The 21,234-nt window shown below is 43.9% G+C and overlaps 1 protein-coding gene across 1 annotated transcript in view; it reads left to right on the top strand.

Moving 5' to 3' along the window:
• The first annotated feature begins 453 nt into the window (after positions 1–453).
• ROR2 (ROR family WNT receptor 2) overlaps positions 454–21,234 on the top strand; it is a 319,672-nt gene continuing 298,891 nt past the window's right edge. The window contains exon 1 of the mRNA XM_086961128.1: positions 454–836. Coding sequence (XP_086817254.1) covers positions 743–836 — 94 coding nt within the window. The 5' untranslated portion in view covers positions 454–742. The remainder of the gene's footprint in view (positions 837–21,234) is intronic.

Genomic DNA, 21,234 nt, shown 5'->3' on the forward strand with positions numbered 1-21,234 from the left:
TACTCGCCAAAAAAGCGCTTTGACGCCTCGTCAGGGGTAGTAAGCGCTATATAAATGCAATTACAATACAATACAATACATATTTTTATATGTAATGTAAAGGAGAGGAGAGGAGGCAAGTGTCAGGTCTGTAGAACTGTTGCACAGACAATACGAATTATAAAAATCACATGCATACATTTGTGTGGTGTTGGGGTGACAGCTTTGGTTTCTTGCTCTTCGATTGGGATTGTATGCGCACTTCCGTCATGTGTGTCCAGTTAAAGCTCTAAGTGGCCATCTGAGGGGGCTAATCGTTTTCCAGTGCATTGGCCGCTGTGGCCTCGCCACTCTGCCTCTGCTAGGTGTAACCTTCACTTCTGCAAAGCAGCCAACCGCGTGCTGTGGGCTGGGCTTCGGGAGGCGGCGGTGCGCCTCTCCTGGGCTGGACCTGGTGGCAGCGCTGAGCCCGTAGTCAGTGGAGCCAACAAACTTTTCCATCAGGGACCAGCTACCGGGAGTGAGATACAAAGACTAGCCGTGAAGGACCTACTCCTGCCTGCATAGAACATAGCGCGCTCCACCGGCCGCTCATAGCGCGGGATAGGCAGAGAGGACCTTTGTGGAGCCGAGAGGTGTTCAGAGGGCTCGAGGGACTGCGCGTGAGAACTGGCAGGAGCCCCGCACGGGCTGGATTGATTTCGGCGGACGGGTACAGACTGCAGGACCAGGGAGGGACTGAGAAGAAGGAGGCGCCGCGAGGATGCTGTGGACCACGGCGCAGCCAGGGGGTCTCATGGAGGCTCTCCTCGTCGGACTGCTGCTGACCTCCTCCCTCCTCCGGCTCAACGCTGCAGGTAAGACCCCGGAGCCTCGTCTTACAGCGTGCCCTGCTTTCACACTTCCATGGGAAGGCTGGGAGGTACCTCTGTGACCAGGGAAACGTGGCTGGGCATTTATTAAGGGACGCGCTGAGAATGAGTCTGGAACGTAACTTTGGGATGCAATTAAACCCCCCTCCTCATTTCCTGAAGAAAGCAACCGGAAAAGCCCCTTGCCCGTCGCAGATGTCTGGAATTCCAGACTAAGGGAGGGGGCACGGGGTCAGGGGCTGGATTGCTTAGCTCACCCCTTCGAGAAGTCCAGTCCCCGGTGACCCCCCTACGCACCGCGCTACGTCCAGGGCGCCACTGCCGGTTGCTATCGGGGACTTTGATGTCCCGAGATGCATACCAGGGGGCGCTGCCCCGGGCGGTGGGAGAGGAGCGCGGGGTCACCGCGCCTGGCCACTTCCTCGTGATTGGGGGGGGGGGGGGGGGGGGGGGGGGGCTATAACTTAACCCGAAATAATGTAATAATGAGCAGTTTTTACCTGCAACTGGCTACTGTGGTCAAGGGTAAAGCCTGTTCTTACATAAAACGGGCGGATTTACAGTTTTATTTCAGGATGCGTATGTGATAAATTGTGCCTGCCTAGCCATTCAACTCTCATCTGAGTCCAACAGTCCCCATTGTGAGACACGGAGTTTGTACATTTCCCACTGCAAGGTTGCCCACTGTACCAGTGCCTTCTTTTTGAAACGATGCCTCTTTTCACCACATCTGTTTGGAGTCAGATTATATATATATATGTATATAAATATTTTCAGAAGAGTTGCCTTCTTGCATTTTAAGTGCGGTGGCTAAAAATGCCCTGCATCGTTTTAGCTCGCCTCTATCTGTCGCTCTTCCAGCTGTTCACTTTGCCCCGCGCAGTTGTTGCCAGTGTGCGCTTTAAAAATGATAATGTTTGTCAGGAATGCCATTGAAATGCAGCCGCCCCTGCGCTGTGTTTGGGACTGGCCACGGTGCTGCAGATTAGAGTGAACGTGCTAATCAATGGCCCGTTTGAGGGGACGTCCCGTGCCTTTGTGGCTTTGCCTAATCCATTTACCTCTCCCCGGGAGGTGACAGATGCCTGGATTGTGTGCTTCCTGTTGTTCTGCTCTGCGGGGCCCCGGGCCCCTCTTTCTGCCATTTGTTCCCCTTCATGGGGGGTAAAATAGTCCGGGAAAGCTAGGAGCTCTTGGGGTTTGGGGACCAACGCCACTCCATACTGGTTCTCCTGGCGTCTTTTATGTCTCTCTCTGAAGCATGCCACGGCGAGGGCCAGGCTGCTGCCTCTGCAGCTTGCGGTGCCTTGTTTTGTGTGGGTGGGGGAGGGTTGACCTCACTACGGTGTTTACCACGGTTAATGAAGATCAGATGGGAGTCCACACAGAGCAGATCTCCTGGCCCAATCTGAGCACAAGCACTGACCAACAATGTGTCTGAGACGTCCGCCTTAAAGCAGGCTATACCCGCCTTTTCTTGACTTCCTATTTTCCCAAACACATATTTTGTTTCTTAAATGTGTAATATTTTGAAATAAAGAAACTTTTGCAACTTTTTTTGCATGCTATTACACTCTGTTTCTCTCTCTCAGCCTTCTCTGCACTCACGTTTGAGAATGGCTCCGCCGAGACCCCTAAGCGCATACATAGATCTATAAAATGAGCATGTAACTCCAGGTGGTGCAGTGAAATGTTTCAACAACTCCACGGGGAAGAACACGTTGCGTTCTTGGCTTAATGCCAGGAATGGCTGAAGGTGTCACGCATGGCACAGGGTCACTGGGAGTCTGCATAGATAGAAGATACAGCAGTGATGTGACCACGTTCTGCCAACGCATTCAGCGGAAACCACTTCAAATTGAGCTCTGCAAATTGAACAGCCGACTGGGCACGTCACCAGAAACCCCCGCAAAAGTACCGCTTCTTTAAATAAACAAAAATGCACGATGGCCCGCATTTGGAAATGTTAAGCTACTTTTAGCTGTTGCGTAACAAAAACAGGACTGATGGGCCCACCTGATGTTTTAGGCACTTTTGGGGACCCTGCAGTTTAAACATTCAACTGCATATCCCCCATCAGTTACTTGCTGGGGATTTAGTGTTCCTAAAAGATGTCGAACAATAGAGAGTGAAGTCTTCCATGACAGTGCAAGCCTCCTCACACTGCCCACCAGCGCATATCACCCCCTTTTCAGTCTGATGGGAAAGTGCTCATTCAGTTCGTGGCCTCTCTCGCAAGTGTCAGTTTCGTGTCTCTTGTGAGAGTGAGTCTGGCAGGGAGAGGTAGTCCCAACAATAAATTGTGTCTGTAGATTAGTAGATTCACAAGTTTTAGTAACCACACAGCCCTCGAGTGCAATTTTCTTCCAGCTGGGGTTGAGGAAGAGAGTAGAAGTAGCTGCAGGCGATCAGCATGGATATGCCTTTCCAAACTGTGGGTCAGTCTGAGGTCACGGAGAGAGGACAGCAAGCAAGGGCCTGATGCATAAAAGAAACATGGGTCTGAGCTCTGGTGAGACAGGAACAGACACTACTGCCAATGACTGTTCTCTCTGCCAGTTGGACAGTATGACAAATAGGGGGTTGTTGTGCCCAACCGGCTACCCTGAGTACGCTATCAGGTAGCCAGCCTTGCACTCATATTGTAATGAATCAATTTATGCAGACTGTGAAAGTCTCAGGGCTCAGTTCAGTTAATGTGATGGCCTTGTAGTGGAATGTGTTGCATATGAAGGCTGTATTGTGGCAGAATGAAAAAAAGTTGTGGCTGCAAAAAAACGACATCAAAAAACATGCCTCATAATGCCATGGGGAGAGGGGCAATGGACACCCTTCTGCTAAAGTAGAAAGGAGCATTTACAGTGAAGTGGGAAAAGGGGTCTTGTAGAAGGTTTTTAGGAGTTGAGGGAAGGTTAGTTTTAGGGGCTTTAGTAGGTTGTTTGGTAGGGTTCATGGATTAGTAGCTTTAAGGAGTAGTTATGGGCTTTTAGGGTTTGTTGAATGGTAATATTAAGGGGTATTAGGGTTTTTTAGGGTTCAGTTAAAGCTACGTTTAGTTTTTTTAAGGGCTCTTTGAAGGGTAAAGTTAAAGGGTAGTAAGGGTTTTTAGGGATCAAGTAGCATTAAGGGGTGATTCAAGATTTTTATGGACCAAGAAAAGGCAGCATTAAGAGAGTATTAGCGTTCAGGGATGGATAGCATTAAAGTTTTTTTAGGATTCATTGGAAAGTAGGGTTGAGGGGATAGTAAGGGTTTTTAAAGGTTCATTGAAGGGTAGCTTGAAGGGGTTTTCAGGGTTGGTGCTTTCAGGGATTGGTAGTGTAACTTAGTACTAAGCGGTTATCAATGTACAGTTAGATACGCTAAAGAATGCATGTAATAAAACAACTATAAATTCAAAACATTTGGCATGGTCATAGCTAATAATAAAGGACACATCATTATGCAGTCATTCTCAACTTTATTTTCATGTAGTGTTAAATTTATCACATACAGCCTGTGAAGGCCTGCAGCCCATGTTGTTTTGGGGCGTTAAGGCTGGTGGGCACTGTGTGGTGTGATTGGTTGTGCTGTGATGGATATGATGGTTTGGGAGCTATATTGCAGTGGAAGTTAAGACATCCTTTTTTTTTTAGAGTTTTATATATTGCAAACTAGACCCGAGGATATCAGGTATCAGAGCGCTTTACACGAGCACCAGTTTTGTTACAGATGGGCACATTCATCCTTGACACAGTGAGACAGATGTTCCAAGGCAAAGGGTAGTGGATGTAGAGACACAGAACAGAGTATTGTGTTTGTGACATCTGATGGGCAGTGCTTAATTTGAGCCCGTGGTTTCCGGTGCTCGGCATCAGCAGTTATTTGTCAACACCAGCACTTATGACAGCTGCCCAGTGGCGCTGTTTGTGTAATTTAGAGATGAGCAAATCAGCAGCTGTTTATTAGTTTAATGTACGTTTTATTCTTATTGCTTTGTGAGCCTCAAATAACGTGAACTATCACACTTGTAGCAACGTGATGGTTTGAAGTTGTGCAGGTGCTGTCATTGGCAGCGCTGGCACGGCCAATGGGTAGTGCAAGCTGCAGTGGCCTCCTGACAAGGGCCCTGGGACTTACCTTTTTAAAAATTAGGCCCTGTTGATGGGCATGGTGTAATGAGATAGCTGCATGGCAGTTTGGTCTGACTCTCAAACATGCAGCAGTAGGGACGCAGTAGGGACGCAGACATACTTTGGGTACTTCAGGATGACCTAAGGACTTGTTTTGCCAAGGGGGACATGCCACGGCGAGGCATACACATTGCTTTGCCAAAACTCACATGTAGTCTACATAAGGGGCTTACCAAAATCTAAAGCTAAATTACCTAAAATGTGGTATTTATACTCAGCAAGGCAATTAATTATAGGCTATTGCTTTAGGGTAATCTTGTAATTGTATTTATATATTGCTTAATACCCTTAACGAGGCATCAAATTGCTTTTCGTCGAGTAGCACTCTACCGCCGAACCCAAAAAGGATTCATGGTGGGTTAGTATAGGGAAATATCTGTTAATTTGAGCAGGGGGACATATGAGTCTGTTAGTTGGATTGAATAGGATAATGGAGGGATAGAAAAGGGGAGAGTCTAGAAAGTGTTATTTGCAAGATCATAGTAGTAAGATGAGGTTTGGAATGAGTAAAAGGAGAGATGGAGAAGGGCAAAGCCTCTACAAAAAGATTAAGGAAACTATACTAGTAAAATGAGGTATGTGATACATGAGGGCAGCATTTAGAAAGGGATATTTTAGAGGACATAGTAGTAGAATGAGGTTTGAAAGGAGTCAGAGTAGGGGCATAGGATATATTGAGAGAGGTATAGGGTGAGACAGAGTAGTGCATTGGAGAGTCAAAGGTGCATTTTTTGTGTTGCCAAACTGGGTTGCCTTAAATCAACATCACATAAAATGCAGCTCCAGGTTGTGCTGACTTGGTTTAGATACTCTGTATTTTTGTTCCTGTTGAGATGCCCTTTTTCGATTGTTGTTCTGCCATGTTGCTCCGGCCTACGTCGCATGGTTGCATGCCCTGCGAGTGTATTCCTCACAAACTCCTCTGCTAGTTGCAGGTTTTTGCACAGGGCATATTTCATGATAGAAGCATTAGTACATAGGAATGAGACTCTGCAGCACACACACACTTTTGCTTGGGAGCCCCAGCAGGCATGTATGCACACTCACACTATACATGGATTTTGCTTTCTTTCACCCACATACACCGTTGTCAGACACTTCTTTGCCTAACTTTTGCTCCCACACACAACCCATGCTAGTCACTTCTCTCTCTTACTATACATGAAAGTTTCTACTCAAGTACCTACAGATGTCAGTCCCTGTATATACACACATACAGAAAGACACCTATGCATGGCCACCTCCTCGCTCCCACACACAACCAAGCCCATGCATATAGTTACGCACAATACATGACCGTCCCTTAAACACAAACATATATATATGCTTTACATGGCACACGCTACGCTTGGATATATGCGCTATATAAATACACTATACACTACTTAGACAGTGATGTACAGCAGGACCCCAGACACACCTATACATTACAGTCATTACATACTTGCACATACTTACAGCTTTACATTGCCATACTTACATTAGCATACAAACATCTGTATATCCGAATCCATGCTTGCACATAAGTAACCGCACATATGTACATCATTAACACCAAAAGCAGCAGCTCTAAAAGGCAATGGTTGTCTCGACACGTTATAGATTGCAGTCATTTTTATATCTCACACACATACATGGCAGACCTGTGTGACTTTCATATATACACACATTTTTACATGTGAGTTCCGGCACACACCTAAGCAATGCAGTTAGACTGACACACATACCTACACACCTATGTGGAGATCTCTACACACATACACATGAGATTAGTGAAAGATTTACATGGCATCTCCTACATATATACAAATGTGTGGCAGTCCCAGCACACATGCACACCTGATTACAACAACCTTCGTACTCAAATCACACACCTAACCTCAATATGGCAGTGTCTGCTCAGTCTCTCTCTGACCCCAACACATGCGTATGTGTATACTGTACATACACAAGCATGTGTTTGACAGCCTCCACAATCACACAACAGTCCTTATATAAAAATATGTAACATATATACGAACGCTTTACACACACATATTTCAGTCCACACACATAAATACATGCATGCTTTACAGCTTTACCCACTACACTTGTTCTCTACAGTCTATGAACACACAGGCACAACTATGTCTATACATGACATTCCATTCTGAAACAAACTCCCCCTAAACACACAAATCGTGCAATTGGCAGACGGTGCTCACACATCCACATGCACATATGTATGGCAGTCCCACACAACCAATCTAAACATGACAACTGAGCATACACACTCGCACAAGTCACCCATATTTGAAAGCATGAGTAGAGGGGTAAACACATTGGTACGTAGGTGGGCGCTGGTGCACTTGCAGCCCCCTGATAGCCCCTGCAATCTCCAGCTCTTCCTTCTGCAGGACTCCCTTCCCTTCTTGTTTATTCTGCTCTCAAAATAGTTGAATTGTTTATCTGTTTCACTATTCTTGAAATGCTGGTTAATATGCTCTGCTTTATTCTACTCATAATTGCAGCTCAAGTATTTTACACAATGATCCAATTGCTTCAATAAATGTTTGAAATGCCAATTTGAGTACTCCTTGTGTCCCCCTTTGGACATGACTGAGTTAAAAACTGAAAGGTAGATCTGTTTCCACAATTTCTTTTTGGAATCAGGGTTATCATGTTCTGAGGTTCCAGATACCACCCAGTACCTTGTGATGCTTAGATGTCCAGATGGTGCACTGTGAGCTAGCTAGGAACTAGGTCAACCTATTTTGATGGCATTAGCGGACCCAGTACCTCATAGTTTTGATGCCTATGTTGCCCAAATGAACAGTCTTACTGAATCCGTAGGAACCGCACAACACATCCACATTATTTTCCCAACTTTGGCCCCTTGGTGCCCTTGCTGCCCTGCCTCAGAGGCAGACTTCCATCATATGGTATGGTCCTGCTCCTGTATAAGGTTCTTCTGGGTGATGATAGTGGATATGTTGTTGGGCACAATGGAGCGCCCAATGCCCTTTGATCGTTTAATGTGCTTGAATAACACACAAGAACCTAGGAGGTCTATATGCCAAGCAAATCGCTGGCAAAACTGGCAAATCTTATCTCTATGTCAGTTGGTGCTACAGTCACCATGTAACAACATATAAAGAGGAGAAGAAAGGGGAGTGGTGATATCTAGTGATCAATTGGAAAACTGGTCAAACCAAATCCAGTACTTGTGTATTTTGTGGATAACCATCAAACAACCCAAATGATCAGTCCTATCATTTGGTCGTCCACACTGTGACCTGGCGGGTCCTTAGATCATCTAGACCATATGCCACACAGTCGTAGTAAGTACTGGATGCGGTCCACAGTGTACTTCCAATTGTTGGTCTGATAGTGATGGTCAGTAAAGGATGGTGAAAATACAGTGCAACATACAAAAAAGTGGTGAGTCTAAAATAGGGTGATATGTCTGAACAAATACTTTAATAGAAACCAGGCACATCCCCTAATTTGTATGTTGCACTGTATTTTCACCATCCTTTACTGACGATCACTATCAGACCAACAATGTGTCATTTGGTCTAGATGATCTAAGGGCCCGCCAGGTCACAGTGTGGACGACCAAATGATAGGACTGATTATTTGGGTTGTTTGATGGTTATCCACAAAATACACATGTACTGGATTTGGTTTGACCAGTTTTCCAATTGATCACTAGATATCACCACTCCCCTTTCTTCTCCTCTTTATATATTGTTACATGGTGACTGCAGCACCAACTGACATAGAGATAAGATTTGCCAGCGATTTGCTTGGCCTATTGATCTCCTAGGTTCTTGTGTGTTATTCAATTGCTGTTACTGGGGAAGCGAACCAGTAGTAGGTCTTTAAACTTCTTCCCTTTGACCCTATTCTCCCTGTTTGTTTTTGATCGTTTGATGTGCTTCCTAGGGAGAGTAGGTGCACCCTATAATTTATAGACCTTGCGCATGTGCTAATAAAACACTGCACTGCCATGATCTGGAAGTCTCCGGAAGCTTTATCCATGCAGGCATGGCTATGGAATCTGCTAAATGGGGGACGGCGGAGGTCACGACGTGGCACATGTTTCCAAGACAGCAGCTGGACCATCCACACAGCCTGGGAATCATAGTTAGAAATGCTGGCAGACGAGACAGACAATAAGCCTATAAGAACCATCCCAATCAATATACCACAGCACTGGAGCCCCCCACCCAGCACGCATGTAACTCACCTGGGTTGGGTGTCCCCTAAATCCTGCCGGCCGTTATCTCTGGACTTCCCACTCTCCTTCCCTCCTGGACTCCCAGGATACAAGTCCATGCCCAGGAAGTTCTCATACTCACACTAGTCATCACACCTACCCCCTAGCTTCCTTAATTAACTGCAGAGTGCAATAATATAGTGTTGTTGGTACTCCAAAAAGGGTCAGAATGGGTCAGGCTGCCTCCACGGAAACATAATTGAGTCTGCTGTCTGAGGATCTTGGAAGCTAGCTGTGTGTATCAGCGCTGGGACGCTCTTGGGCAGCCATGCGCTTAAGAAATCTAATTTCATTTCATTTCATAATTAGGAAGTTTAAGACCTAGTTGGGTGTTTCTGGGTTTATTGTTTATTCTCTTTTAGCTTTTCCTTATTACATCTCCCATGACACGTGGTTATAGATAACGGACACTAGGGCACACAACCCGCCATGGAAGGCTATAAGTTGCATCAGGGCATGACACTCAATTGATGTGTGCCAGTAGTACGACTATGACGATGTTGCATTTGCTAGTGCATTTTGTAAGCAGGGTGCATCGTTCAGGTGCCCCGGACCCTATGCACTTTTTGTACATTTTGCTTGTGCTTTGTACCTATGTAAAATGAGAAATGGCGATAAAGAATCACTTGTACAGAAAACTCTTGTGGGGCATCAGGTTTCCTTGACTTGGCACACAATAAAAAGACCTTAAAATGTCAAGAGTGCCCTTTGAGAGTCTATACCTTTCACAAACATATATAAAAATTGTCCATCAAAATGCACTATTTGACCCCAATGTTTAAAACAATTCCTTAGGAGGACAATCCTACCTTAACCCTCCAAAAAAGAGGACTGCTCACTTGGTTCTCTTGCTCCCTACAATTTACGAAAAGTAATATGGCCCACCACTTTCAAAGATCATGTCTGCCGCCTGTTATAGGTGGTATCTAAAATAGACATTTTCTTGTGGTATGTTGTACACTAATCATGCAGTTATCATTGTTATGGAACGTCTGTGACGTTAACTAGTGTGCCTTCATCAGGATTACATTCATGTGACAACTTTCTGGGAACACTAGGGGCCAAAACTCATTTGTCACTTCCTATGATGTCATTAAGGTCACTGGGTGTATGATGTCACTTTCACTGTCCCTGGCATTTTAGTGAATCGACATCCATGCATTGATCTAAGGAAGGCTACTTATATAAATTTTTCTAATAAGTCTTAACCAAACCATACACCATATGGCTTTCTATGGTAGTTAAAAAGTATCTTTTCAGGGAAAATTTTCATGAATTATGGATTTTATTGCATTTTTCATGTATTCTTGAATTATTCAAATAAACAAAATGTATGTATGTCAGCAACAAAGCAAGAATTGATGAGGCACCACCAACAAACCCATGAGTATAACAAATAGGAGCCAAAGGGTTTATTCAGAAAGCACTGCATTGCAATACAGTGACAATGAAACCCAGGTTTATGAGACTTATTTTAGAAGGTGAAACAGAACAGGCCTTTCTCTTGATACGAGCAAGGTGAATAAAACAGTGCAAGCTACTATTAAAAAAAGTGGTTACTAGAGTGACGACTGAATTTAATCAATTTATTACATGTGTACAAGAGGAGCAGGAGAGCTGTACATGGGTAATATGTGCGAAATAGGACCAGTGGGAGTGCCATTGGTTGGGGGGGGGGGTGTAAAGGCAGTTGCTGTGAGAGAACCTAGCGTTGCATAGGCCCGGTGTTCAGTAGTAGTGACCAAATGGAGCAGTGACATATGGGGCGCGGATGTAGGAAGTAGCTGTATCCCTTATACTACTGACACTTTATATATGGACCTCCGCTCTTCATAGATCCACTCACTGCTTTTATGCTACATCAATAATACATTTCTGGCACATTCAGAGACATGTCATGGAAGTTCCCCTTCCCAAGTTTAATATTCTTTGTTAATCAACGTTTCCATTCGACATTGTTTTTAATTAAAAAAAAAAAGTGTGCTTCTTCTACTCTTTCCAAACTGTCTGGGTGTGCAGGCTTGTCCGTCTGAGATGCGTCCCGGTGTTTACGATCTGTAAATACTTGACATGAATCATGCTGACGTCATGACAGCGTCCCCCTGAGGTCTCGTGGCAGCATTCACTTTGATCGCTGGTGGCGGGAGCTGCTTTGGAGGCGAGCCGGGCAGTCCCAGTCAGGATTCTTCTTGACGTATGCAGTGAGTAGGGGGGCGGGGGGAACGGACTACTTGGAGCAGTTGGTTTGGGCACGTGGATAAGTGTGTTGAAAGGGGAAGGTTCTTGGGCAGTGCCGCTTCTTGAGACTCATCATAACTCATTACACAGTGAAACCCCAGAGAACCCGTTTAGATGGCGAGCACTCCAGAAAGGGCGAAGCCAAAGTGGTCTGCAATGGCCCCATTCTTCGGAAGGCGCGGGGCGGCCACAATGGCCGTATTCACAGCGCGCGGACGCGCAGTCTGCAGATCACAAGGTGCCAGTGTGCAGCCACCTCGCGTTTACTGCTCCGAGAGTTATAATTGACTTCCACCGAGCTCGAGATGTAAACCGGGCACGCGGTATCAGGCGTCGAATGTTTTCGGCTTCTTCTGGGAATGGGCCCTCCAGCCTACATAAAAGTCGTGCTTTGGAAAGTGGGCCCTGTGACTCGGCGGAGCACAAACCCGCCTTTTCAAGCCAAACTGAACCTGAGGCACTGTGACCAGTTCCAGAAACGTTTAGATTCTCTCCTCGAGGGAGGCCGTTTCTGTGCATAGCTTGCAAAAGAGTCATGCTGCTGAATTTGAAAGATAATAACTTTTCAGACTCCCCTCCCTGCACCAGTGACGCGATTTTATTTTATGTTACTGCGTGATGTACTGGGCCCTATCTCATGACATGTTTAGGTGTCTTGGAGAAAAACCTCTAGCCCAGGGTTAGTGTAAAATTTAACTGGAAAGGTAAAATATTGACTGCAACCAATTAACCGACGTGTGCTGGGCTAACGGATGTGACTAATCGGCTGCAGCGTGATGGAACTAGAGCGCCGAAAAATGTGTGTGCAAGATTAATGTAATGTCACATGTGTCTGCATATGTAATGCACTGCCATCTCAAAGGCCTTTGTAATACCACGTTGCTCACAGGCCTCAGGCCGCCATTACATGCTTCCCTGGAGGGCCTCTTGCTTCTTGTCTCACACCTGGCCGAGTTATGCCTCCTGCTTTCCAGTGCTGGGGAGTGCATTTCTTCTGCTGACTGGTGCCTGTGATACATATATCGAAAACGTTGGGAAGGGGGCGCTGCTCGTGGTACAAGCCAATTTGTGAAAAAGCAAGTGCCAGGGCATAGCTCAGGAGGCCAATGCAGCTTGCACCACTCATTGCCCCTGCCAGCGCTGCCAGTGCCATTACCAATACGACTAGTAACCATCATACCCCTACAAATGTGACAAAACTGCTCCAGGCCACTTAAAGATATAAGAAAGGCCTGGCCGGCTGCAATTTTTAATTTCTATTGTATTGATATACTCTGTTGATAGACTTACTGCCATAAAAGACAACAAGTGCCACCATGTTGTGATTTGTCATAAATGCCAGTGTTGAGAATTAAGAGACAGCACCAAGCTCTGGCAAACACTGCCTCAAATTATGCACTGGTCCAAAGGCAGAGTCTGCCGGACTAATACAAAATCCATTCATGCAGATTGTGAGTGGGGGAAGCAGCCTGCTGATAAATTGGGATACTACTACCCATGCCCAGAGCAGCATTATGGGGATAATACTAGTCTACTAGATAGAAATAAATCATCCTCCCTTATGTCAGATGCCATTTGGCCTTCATAACATGGGACGCTTTTGCTCCACCATTCTCGGTGACCGGCTCTATTTTATGGGGAGGAGCTGTCACAAGGTCTTGTGAGGCATGCCCATGCGGCACAGCTCCTATTTACCTACTGTAGAAAGATTGAAGACATTGTTTATGCAACATCCGTTTACAATTGAACAAGTTTGGATTGGCCTGTGAAATATTTGTAAGCGGTGGCATTTATATGGTTAGCATTTGTTTTCTGATTATCATTGGCAGAGTGAATTTCTTGTATATGGCAGCATGATAAATATATAATGAAAGGATATTATATCCTGTAGAAGTATCATCTGAAATATTTACTATTCAAATATTCACATAGCTTAGGACAGTTCAGATTTATCTTTTTCATTTCCTGATTATGTGATGTGTGTTGTGCTGCTTTGAGTAACGTCAACTTTCCCCTATAATTCTCTTAGCATGTTCTGTAATGTTCATTGCAACATGCCAGTTTCACAATCCACAAGTTTCACTGATATTTAAAAGTCTGTTGCGGGTTAAGGGCAATTTCACATATTTAGCGCCCCTGCTAATGCTCTATGTCTGGCAGATGGGGGACCGTGACACCACCTAGAATTGATGAGGGGGGAGGAGCCTAAGGGGCTGTCATACATAAGTAAACACTTCTAAGTAAATAGCGCTCAAAGCAAAATTGGACAGCCTGGCTGTCATGTTTGAGAATAATACATTTTCAGTTAGCATGTATTACACATCAAAAGATGATTAACTTTGTCTTCATATTTACATGACTTGCCCAAAACATTGTGATATATCCCCTTTTGACAGTAAACTAGACATTGGATCTCCTAACCAAGATCTCCTTGGTGTCATGGTTGACCCAGTCAACCCAAGCATCCCTAGATGTATCTTTTTTTAGGATGAACGTACCCACTCCCTCATACTAAGGGAGTCTGGGCTAGTATGTAAGCTGAATCCCTAAATAGGCCTGGGCGGTACACTCCGCTCCGCTTGCAGAGTTTTTTATCACTCTGCACAGAGTGAGAAGTTACGAAAAACTCTTTGTAGCGGAGCAGACTTTTTCCTCTCTCTTGGTTCACCAACATTAGGTTGACGAGAGTAAACGAGGAAAATCCAATGCTAGACAACCTTCCGGTGAGATTTCTCAAGACGGGCGGTCGAGGTGGGTCACTACCACTCATGTTGAGAAACCTGCCACTCGCGTTGAGGAAGCTTCTGCTTGAGTAGAACATCTACTCGAGCGGCAGAAAGAAGCTGAGCCCCCTTGTGCCGCATGTGGTCCCTTTTGCATGGATTTTACAGCACAGGACAAATGGCCAGTGCTAAAAATCAGCACGAGCAACAAGCATGTCAGTGGGCTACAGGGCCACCAGCAGGAATCAGTAAGGCCTGAATGGTGAGTGCTTTGGGCCCCTGAAGCCCCACCCAGGTGACCTTGCTGCCCCCGTGCAGGCAGTAGGTGCGCATTACCCTTATGGGCTTTTGCTCATGCCCGGACACCTAACAAAGGATAATGCCAGCAGTCATTGAATATTCTCTCCCAGGTGTAACCCACACCTATATACCGGGATCCACCATGGTGGCGGCCCACTATGTTCAAACTGTACTGAGGCATGTGAAACATAAAACATTCACTTTTAGAAAGTCAGATTTCCTTTAGACCATGTAAACTTTTTTTCAATAACACTAAAAGGGTAATGTAGTTCATGTTTCTGGGTTTTGTCTTCTTTTTAAAACTTTGACCACCCTCAAACAACCTCTCAAGAGTCAGCTTATTTTTTTTATATTTTCCAAAGCAGCACACATAAAATCTCACACTGTAAGTGATATTGCATTTGCTTTTTTTGATTTTTTAGATAAGCAATTTGCTCTAAAGTAGTTTGGGAAGAGAAGCATGAAAGTCTTTTGATCATTTTTATTTTCAGGTTTGATCATTTCATTTATTGTTACAAGCCTACCTGTAGTCTCCAACTTTTCATACGTAATTAAAAACCAAGGTAACCAATTTGCAACATGTATGTAATGTGAAGCCTTGCACAAGCTACCTAATGCACAAATGGGACTTGCATATTTTGTGAGGGATTATGGTTTTTCTTGAAGAAATGAATGGTTCAATGCAAAAAAAGTTAAAATTGAAAGGGGAATAGAAGAAAACAAAATGATGTACTTTGAAACTAACGACAATGTGATAATGCTCAGGTCCAGCCACGCACACACACACTTTTGTTGAAAGTGACTCTGTAGTGTTGCTTAGGTCAGGGTTTTCATTGAAAAGGCACTTCTTTTTTATAATAATATTGGCGTCATTCAAGAAATCTGGGTGAAACTTTGAAATATTGGAATGGAAGTAAAACATTACTCTAGAAAGTGTCTTTCCTTGATTTGGTGTAAATCTAGTCAGTACTTGTCAACAAATGACCATTTAAAAAACGTTTCAGGTGGGCTTGAAAGGGTTCAAAAGTTAGGGCTTACTATGCTAATAAACTCAAATTTGACCTTTGCACTTTACTAATTGTGACTGCAAGTTTATTAATATGTGACTTTAAATAACATTTTATTGGGCCACAATTATTTTCACTACCATTCACATTTCGTGACTCGTGCCCTGCACATAGTCAACAATGGTAATAACTAGCGTATAACATTCCGCTTCTCTGCATAATATATACAATCAGTACCAGTTGATTCAGATTAGCCATCAACTGTGGTGTGTAGAGTCAGTTCCATTACTCCCTGTAGCAGTGCCGGACTGGGAACGCACACCGGCCCTTGCAATTCGCTTCTACCCTGATACCTATGCTCTATCCTGATGCACAAACAATTAAAGACAAAGCATTAACAGCTTATGTTCAACAGGTGAGACAAAGAGATACTCTTCTGGTAGTTGAATTGCACAATATGAATCCAGAAAAACTGTGATCAATCCTAGTTGGCCAAACTGTGTGATCCTATGCTAATGATTTATTTCACTGTACCTCGTTTTAATTTGTTCTCACGTATGAGAGAGAGTACCTTCAAATACTTCAGGTCAGGGTGTGTGCACTGTACAAAAGCCTCTTGTGTTTAATTTGATATACTGTAATGTTTCCCCGTTTTTAATAACAATCTAGGCTACGTGAGAAATGATTGCCCCTTGTAGGCAGGTGCGGCCGGCAAAGATAAGAGCGGTGGGGTGGGGCAGTGTGGGGTTGTAAGTCGACAGAAGACGGGAGAAGTAAAATAAAAATAAAAAAATAATAAAAACACTTACCTTCCGCTCGGTGCATTGCTGACTCGGCAATCTGGCCAAGGCAAGCTAAGTGATTTATTTAGTTTTTGATTTAATTTTACCTATCCGGTCATCTGTTGACTCAAACCTCCCCACCCTGCCCCATCGCTCTTACCTGTACCGGCTGCGCCTGCTTGTAGGTGGCCCCAGTGGTTTTGTCTGTGGGCCATTGCGTGCTCCCCTAAAAATAGCTTCTGGAAGCGCCGCTGCTATTATACTGCATGTTACCCAACCCTTTTATAACTCAGTTTTGCAGTGTGGCTTCCATTTCAACTAGGTGAAACCTTTGTGGATCACATCAGTTTTTACACTATGATCAAGAACTCGAAATGTATTTCTTTTGCCTGATTTTTCCCTTATGAAGCAACAGTGCCATGACTCTTGTAACCAGAGGAATTCTATATCTCGTATTTTTTGAATTGCCTGGGATTTCTTGCCTTTAAGCCTGAGGGCAGACAACCAAAGGCAGGGCCGTCGATGGTTTAAAGTGAGGCGTGGGGGGATCGCTGAACCCCCCCAGAATCACATCATTTGGTGAAGTGCTGAAGGCAGCTTTAGCCTTACTTATGAAGGCCCTGCGCCACCGGTGCGTCACTTTTTCCCATTTTAAAAGTGACGCAAGGCCTTCATAAATAAGGCCCCATGTTCCACTGAAAAGGGTTGTCCTGCGCCATCAGAGCTCCTCCCCCAGCAGCAGCCTTTGTTCCACTGTATCTACGGTCAGTGGTGCCACTGAACAGAACGCACAGATGATGTTATTGTTCAGTACCTGCAGGGCCCGCTTTCAACGCCGCTTTTTTCCACGATGTCAGATTCCAAACATTGGCAAGGTCTGCTGCAACCCAGTGACACGGTGGGGCACGGGATACCCATTCTGGCTGGGAAGAATGCGACGCTTTAATTAGTATTTACAATGGCTGAAAGTGAAGCTGCCAGCATTGTACCCCCGTGTTTAGAAGAGCGAGCTATAAAACCCGAGACCCGGGCTCAGCTCCCAGAAAGGCCCCCGGCTTGAGCTACTGTCCCCGCGCGTCCCGAGGCGGGCCACTTAACCTCCTCCTAATGTAGCCACCCTTGCTCCTAGTCCTCTGTCCAGTGGAAAGGGGCGCAGTCCCAGCGGGCGGGCGCAGGGCTGCTCGCTTGACCTGTGCCGTGGAAACCAGACTGCAGGGCAGCAGGTGTTAAGTGGCTCTGCTGGCACCAGGGCCGCGCGCCTCAGGCACAGGCTGTTCTGCGTGGGATGCACTGTACCTGCAATCGCTGGGCCAAGTAGAAATGCAAAAGGGACATTTTGTGATGTCGTTGCATGCTTTGTTTAGTGGATCTTAAAGTTGCACCATTTACACAACTATATTAAGCAGAACGAGGCAATCTGTTACTTTTGGCACGGAGTTGTCATGCTGGAGCCAACAGGGTAATCAAATATTACACCATTTGATCCGTGTTCTGCTCCTTTTGTAATTTCCAGGATGTACATTTACCTGGGGCAACCTTGAAACAGATAAACCATTACAGAACAGAACTGCACAGCTTATTCCCTATCCTTACTTCTTTAATAGCGCATGATGGTTACCATTCTTCCTTTGTAGCATATGCCTTCCAAGAACAACCATTGGCCAAAAGGACTGACTTACAGTTTAAGTTGACTAAAACATTACAAATCCTGCTCCAGTGGTAAAAAAAAAAGCAAAAACGATTATTTTCTGAAAGGAGTGTATCTATGAGATGAATAATTTAATGTCTGATGATTCCGTTTACTTTTGAGATGTCAAATATTCCCTTGTGCATTGCAATTTAAGTACACCATAGGCAATGGGACGAGTTGTGAGACAAAACCCATCTGGGCAAAGACTTAATCCACTTTTTAAGTATTGATAAGTCTTAGTCCCAAGTACAATGACAAGTCAGATCTATATAGGTCCAGAATATCTCCAGAAAAGTCTAGTGAGCTATTTACTAGGTAGATTTATCTCCTTCATGTGTAAATGGGTATAGATTGTCCCAAAATATGGAAGTAGACTGGAACCTCTGATGTGCACCTTCTATTTTCCAGCCAATTTTAATACTATGGACTGCCTTGGCTCCCTCAGTTCGGTTTAACCTTTCATTGAGAAGTATCTCTGTCTGTCCCCTGCACCTGAGACTGATCTTTGTTTTAGGGGACACACAAGAATCCACAGATAAAACCAGTGGGGCCATCTCCAGTTTGTACGGTGCTATATGTGTTGACTGTCTAATCTTAATTTTGGATAAACTATTTTTTCTAAATTCATCTTCTTCCAAACATTTTCAAAACATCACTATGTTTGTCTTTAATTCATGTTATGTTAGTGTTTCTTTCTTCTAAAGTTATAATAAAAAGTGCACATCAAACATTTTAAGTTATCCTGATAAGCTTTAACACTACCTATAGGTCTATGTGGTATAAAATAATACCAGGCGGTGTCAATTTCTTTTCTTTATGAGCATAAATGAATGCTTTTTATCAACAGCACTCTAGAAAATATTAAGCAGTAGTTAGAATAGAAATATTCAAAGTGTTCTTGCCTATATATATGTGAAAGTAATATACTAAATGCAATTCCATAAGATAACGGCATGTGGTAATAGGTTACGACTTCTGATGATAGTAAATGAGCACAGACATAGCAGTTCTTTGCTCCCATGGCATATAGTACTCCTGTGCTAACCTGGAATACATTTTTGTTGAGTAATTCTCCCTATTGTAAGTGACAAAAGAAGCTTTAAATTGCTCTTCATCATTCATATATATATGTGTGTTTTTGTTGTGGTTGTGTTTCTGAAATCTTTCTCATGTGCTCAGTAAAACCCTGCTAACACTATAGTAATGATAATGACTTCTATTAGGAAGATTGAACATATAAATATAGTTACACTTATTTCTAAGGCAACATGTTCACATTGGAAGCAGATTAAATATAATGCAGTTGAAGTTCAAGCTGCAAGTTTTACTTTTCTTTATTTTTTTGTTCAAAAATACTACTTCAATGCTTATGTTCCAGCAAAGTAGTATCAGACAATCCTTAACCTTACTCTGTATTCTTCGAAAAAGGTTATCCCTACTCTTCTACCACAGACTTGGACCTAGGATGATCTTCTGTAAAATAATATGATCAAATAAAAATAGGGACTCTGTGTTAATTTTTATGGTTTTTGAATTAATTTCTTTTAACCTTTCACAGTCTCTTTACAAATGTACAGTTTGTTTTTGTCAAATCTCTTCATGTGCTTATTTCTGTGGTATCACAGAGGTGCAAATAGTTCAGATCTCACATCACATAGATCATTAATTGATACATTTAGCACTTAATTTAGATAGTAAGTCCACTCAGGTGCTGAATACCTATGACAAGTTACTCTTACTCTGATTGATCTTCTCAACTTTTGTTCTTTTTCTCCAGGATCACTTTTACTACATGCCTCGTTTTTTTTCTGGTATTGTGACTAGAATTCGATCAACTGATAAACTCTATTTCAGTCTTCCTTGATTAGGAGTGTGTGGAAATTAAACTTCACGGTCGACACTTCTCCGTCCAGTGCTTGCGCCTTCACCCGGATCTTCTTGGTGCACTGTTGTTGTTTCAGTCACGTTTCTAAATTAAAGATCAGTCTCTGCTTCTACTTTGTTAGAGATTTCAATGCCACTTGTTTCAACAACAAGTAGTTGAAGTTGTGTGATTTGCTGCAGTTCTTCACCCCTTTCTTCTTTTTGCTGCTGTTGGGATCCCGATACCACTGCTCCACATGGTCTTAGAGGTTGCGATAGTGCAGTCACCAATGCTCTTGGTTCTAGGCGAAAGAGCGCAATGTATTCTTTGGGATTTCTCACATTCTTGGTGTGTGATGCCTGCATGTAGTTTGGAATTCCTCCACTATTCACAGCAGTATTGGTCACTAGACTACCTGGAAGGGGCCTATCAACCTTGGCTCCAGAGAGTTTTTCCGGACGTGCTTCTTGATCATGACCCAAACACTAGGATTGAAGTCATGGTAAAACTTGCGTCCAGTGTGACTTTTTTTCTTGCAAACATCTGTACACTGAATGATCACCCTCACCTCAAGCTGGTCAGCCTGTCCTGCCCTATCTATTCCTGCCTTTTCACCCATATAACTCTGTCCATTTTACCCTTCAACCAACCCTGGAGCTGCAAGCTCTTTGGCTTGCTCCTCTCACCCAAAAGCCCTTGGGGGGGAGGGGGGGAGGCTCTTTGCAGCCTGCTCCTCCCCAAAGCCCCATAACCCAGTAGAAGACACCCCCTACCCCTTTACCTCATTCTTGCAGGTTCCTGATTTTGCCATTTGTACCGGTTTTCAGTCTTTCTCTTCGCCTGTCAGTCCACTTGTGTGTTTTAACTTCTCTTGCTCTCGGTAGTTCAGTTCAACAAGCTTTATTCGAATTCATGTAGAAAATTCATAAAAGCATACAAGATAAAAACACATTAAAGGCAAACAGAGGTTATGTTCATTGTGTGGTCACTTTTTGTACAAGGTTAAAAAGAATTCATTATGCTAATGAAATCGATTTTACAGTTCATCATAAACAAAACCTAGCAGCTATGGTACAAGGCGTGATCACATCAATTTCGATTAAATCAGCAGCTTTAAAAATAGTGTTGTTTGACTTCTTTGGTGACACATTTTGAAACAAGACAGAAAAGCTTCAGGGAGTATAAAAGAGCAAAATACATAAGTGGTTACTTTGGTAAAGACCATCTCCAGGCTTAGTGTGAGTCATTATCAATTTCAAGTATTTGCAAAATCCTTCCGAAATTGGATTAACAAGTCAGAGCACCAGGTCTATACCTGAGAATAAAGCAAATCGATTCTGGGTGGG

This window comes from Lissotriton vulgaris, chromosome 3_1, assembly GCF_964263255.1.
Source record: "Lissotriton vulgaris chromosome 3_1, aLisVul1.2, whole genome shotgun sequence".
NCBI classification, from domain to species: Eukaryota; Metazoa; Chordata; class Amphibia; order Caudata; family Salamandridae; genus Lissotriton; species Lissotriton vulgaris.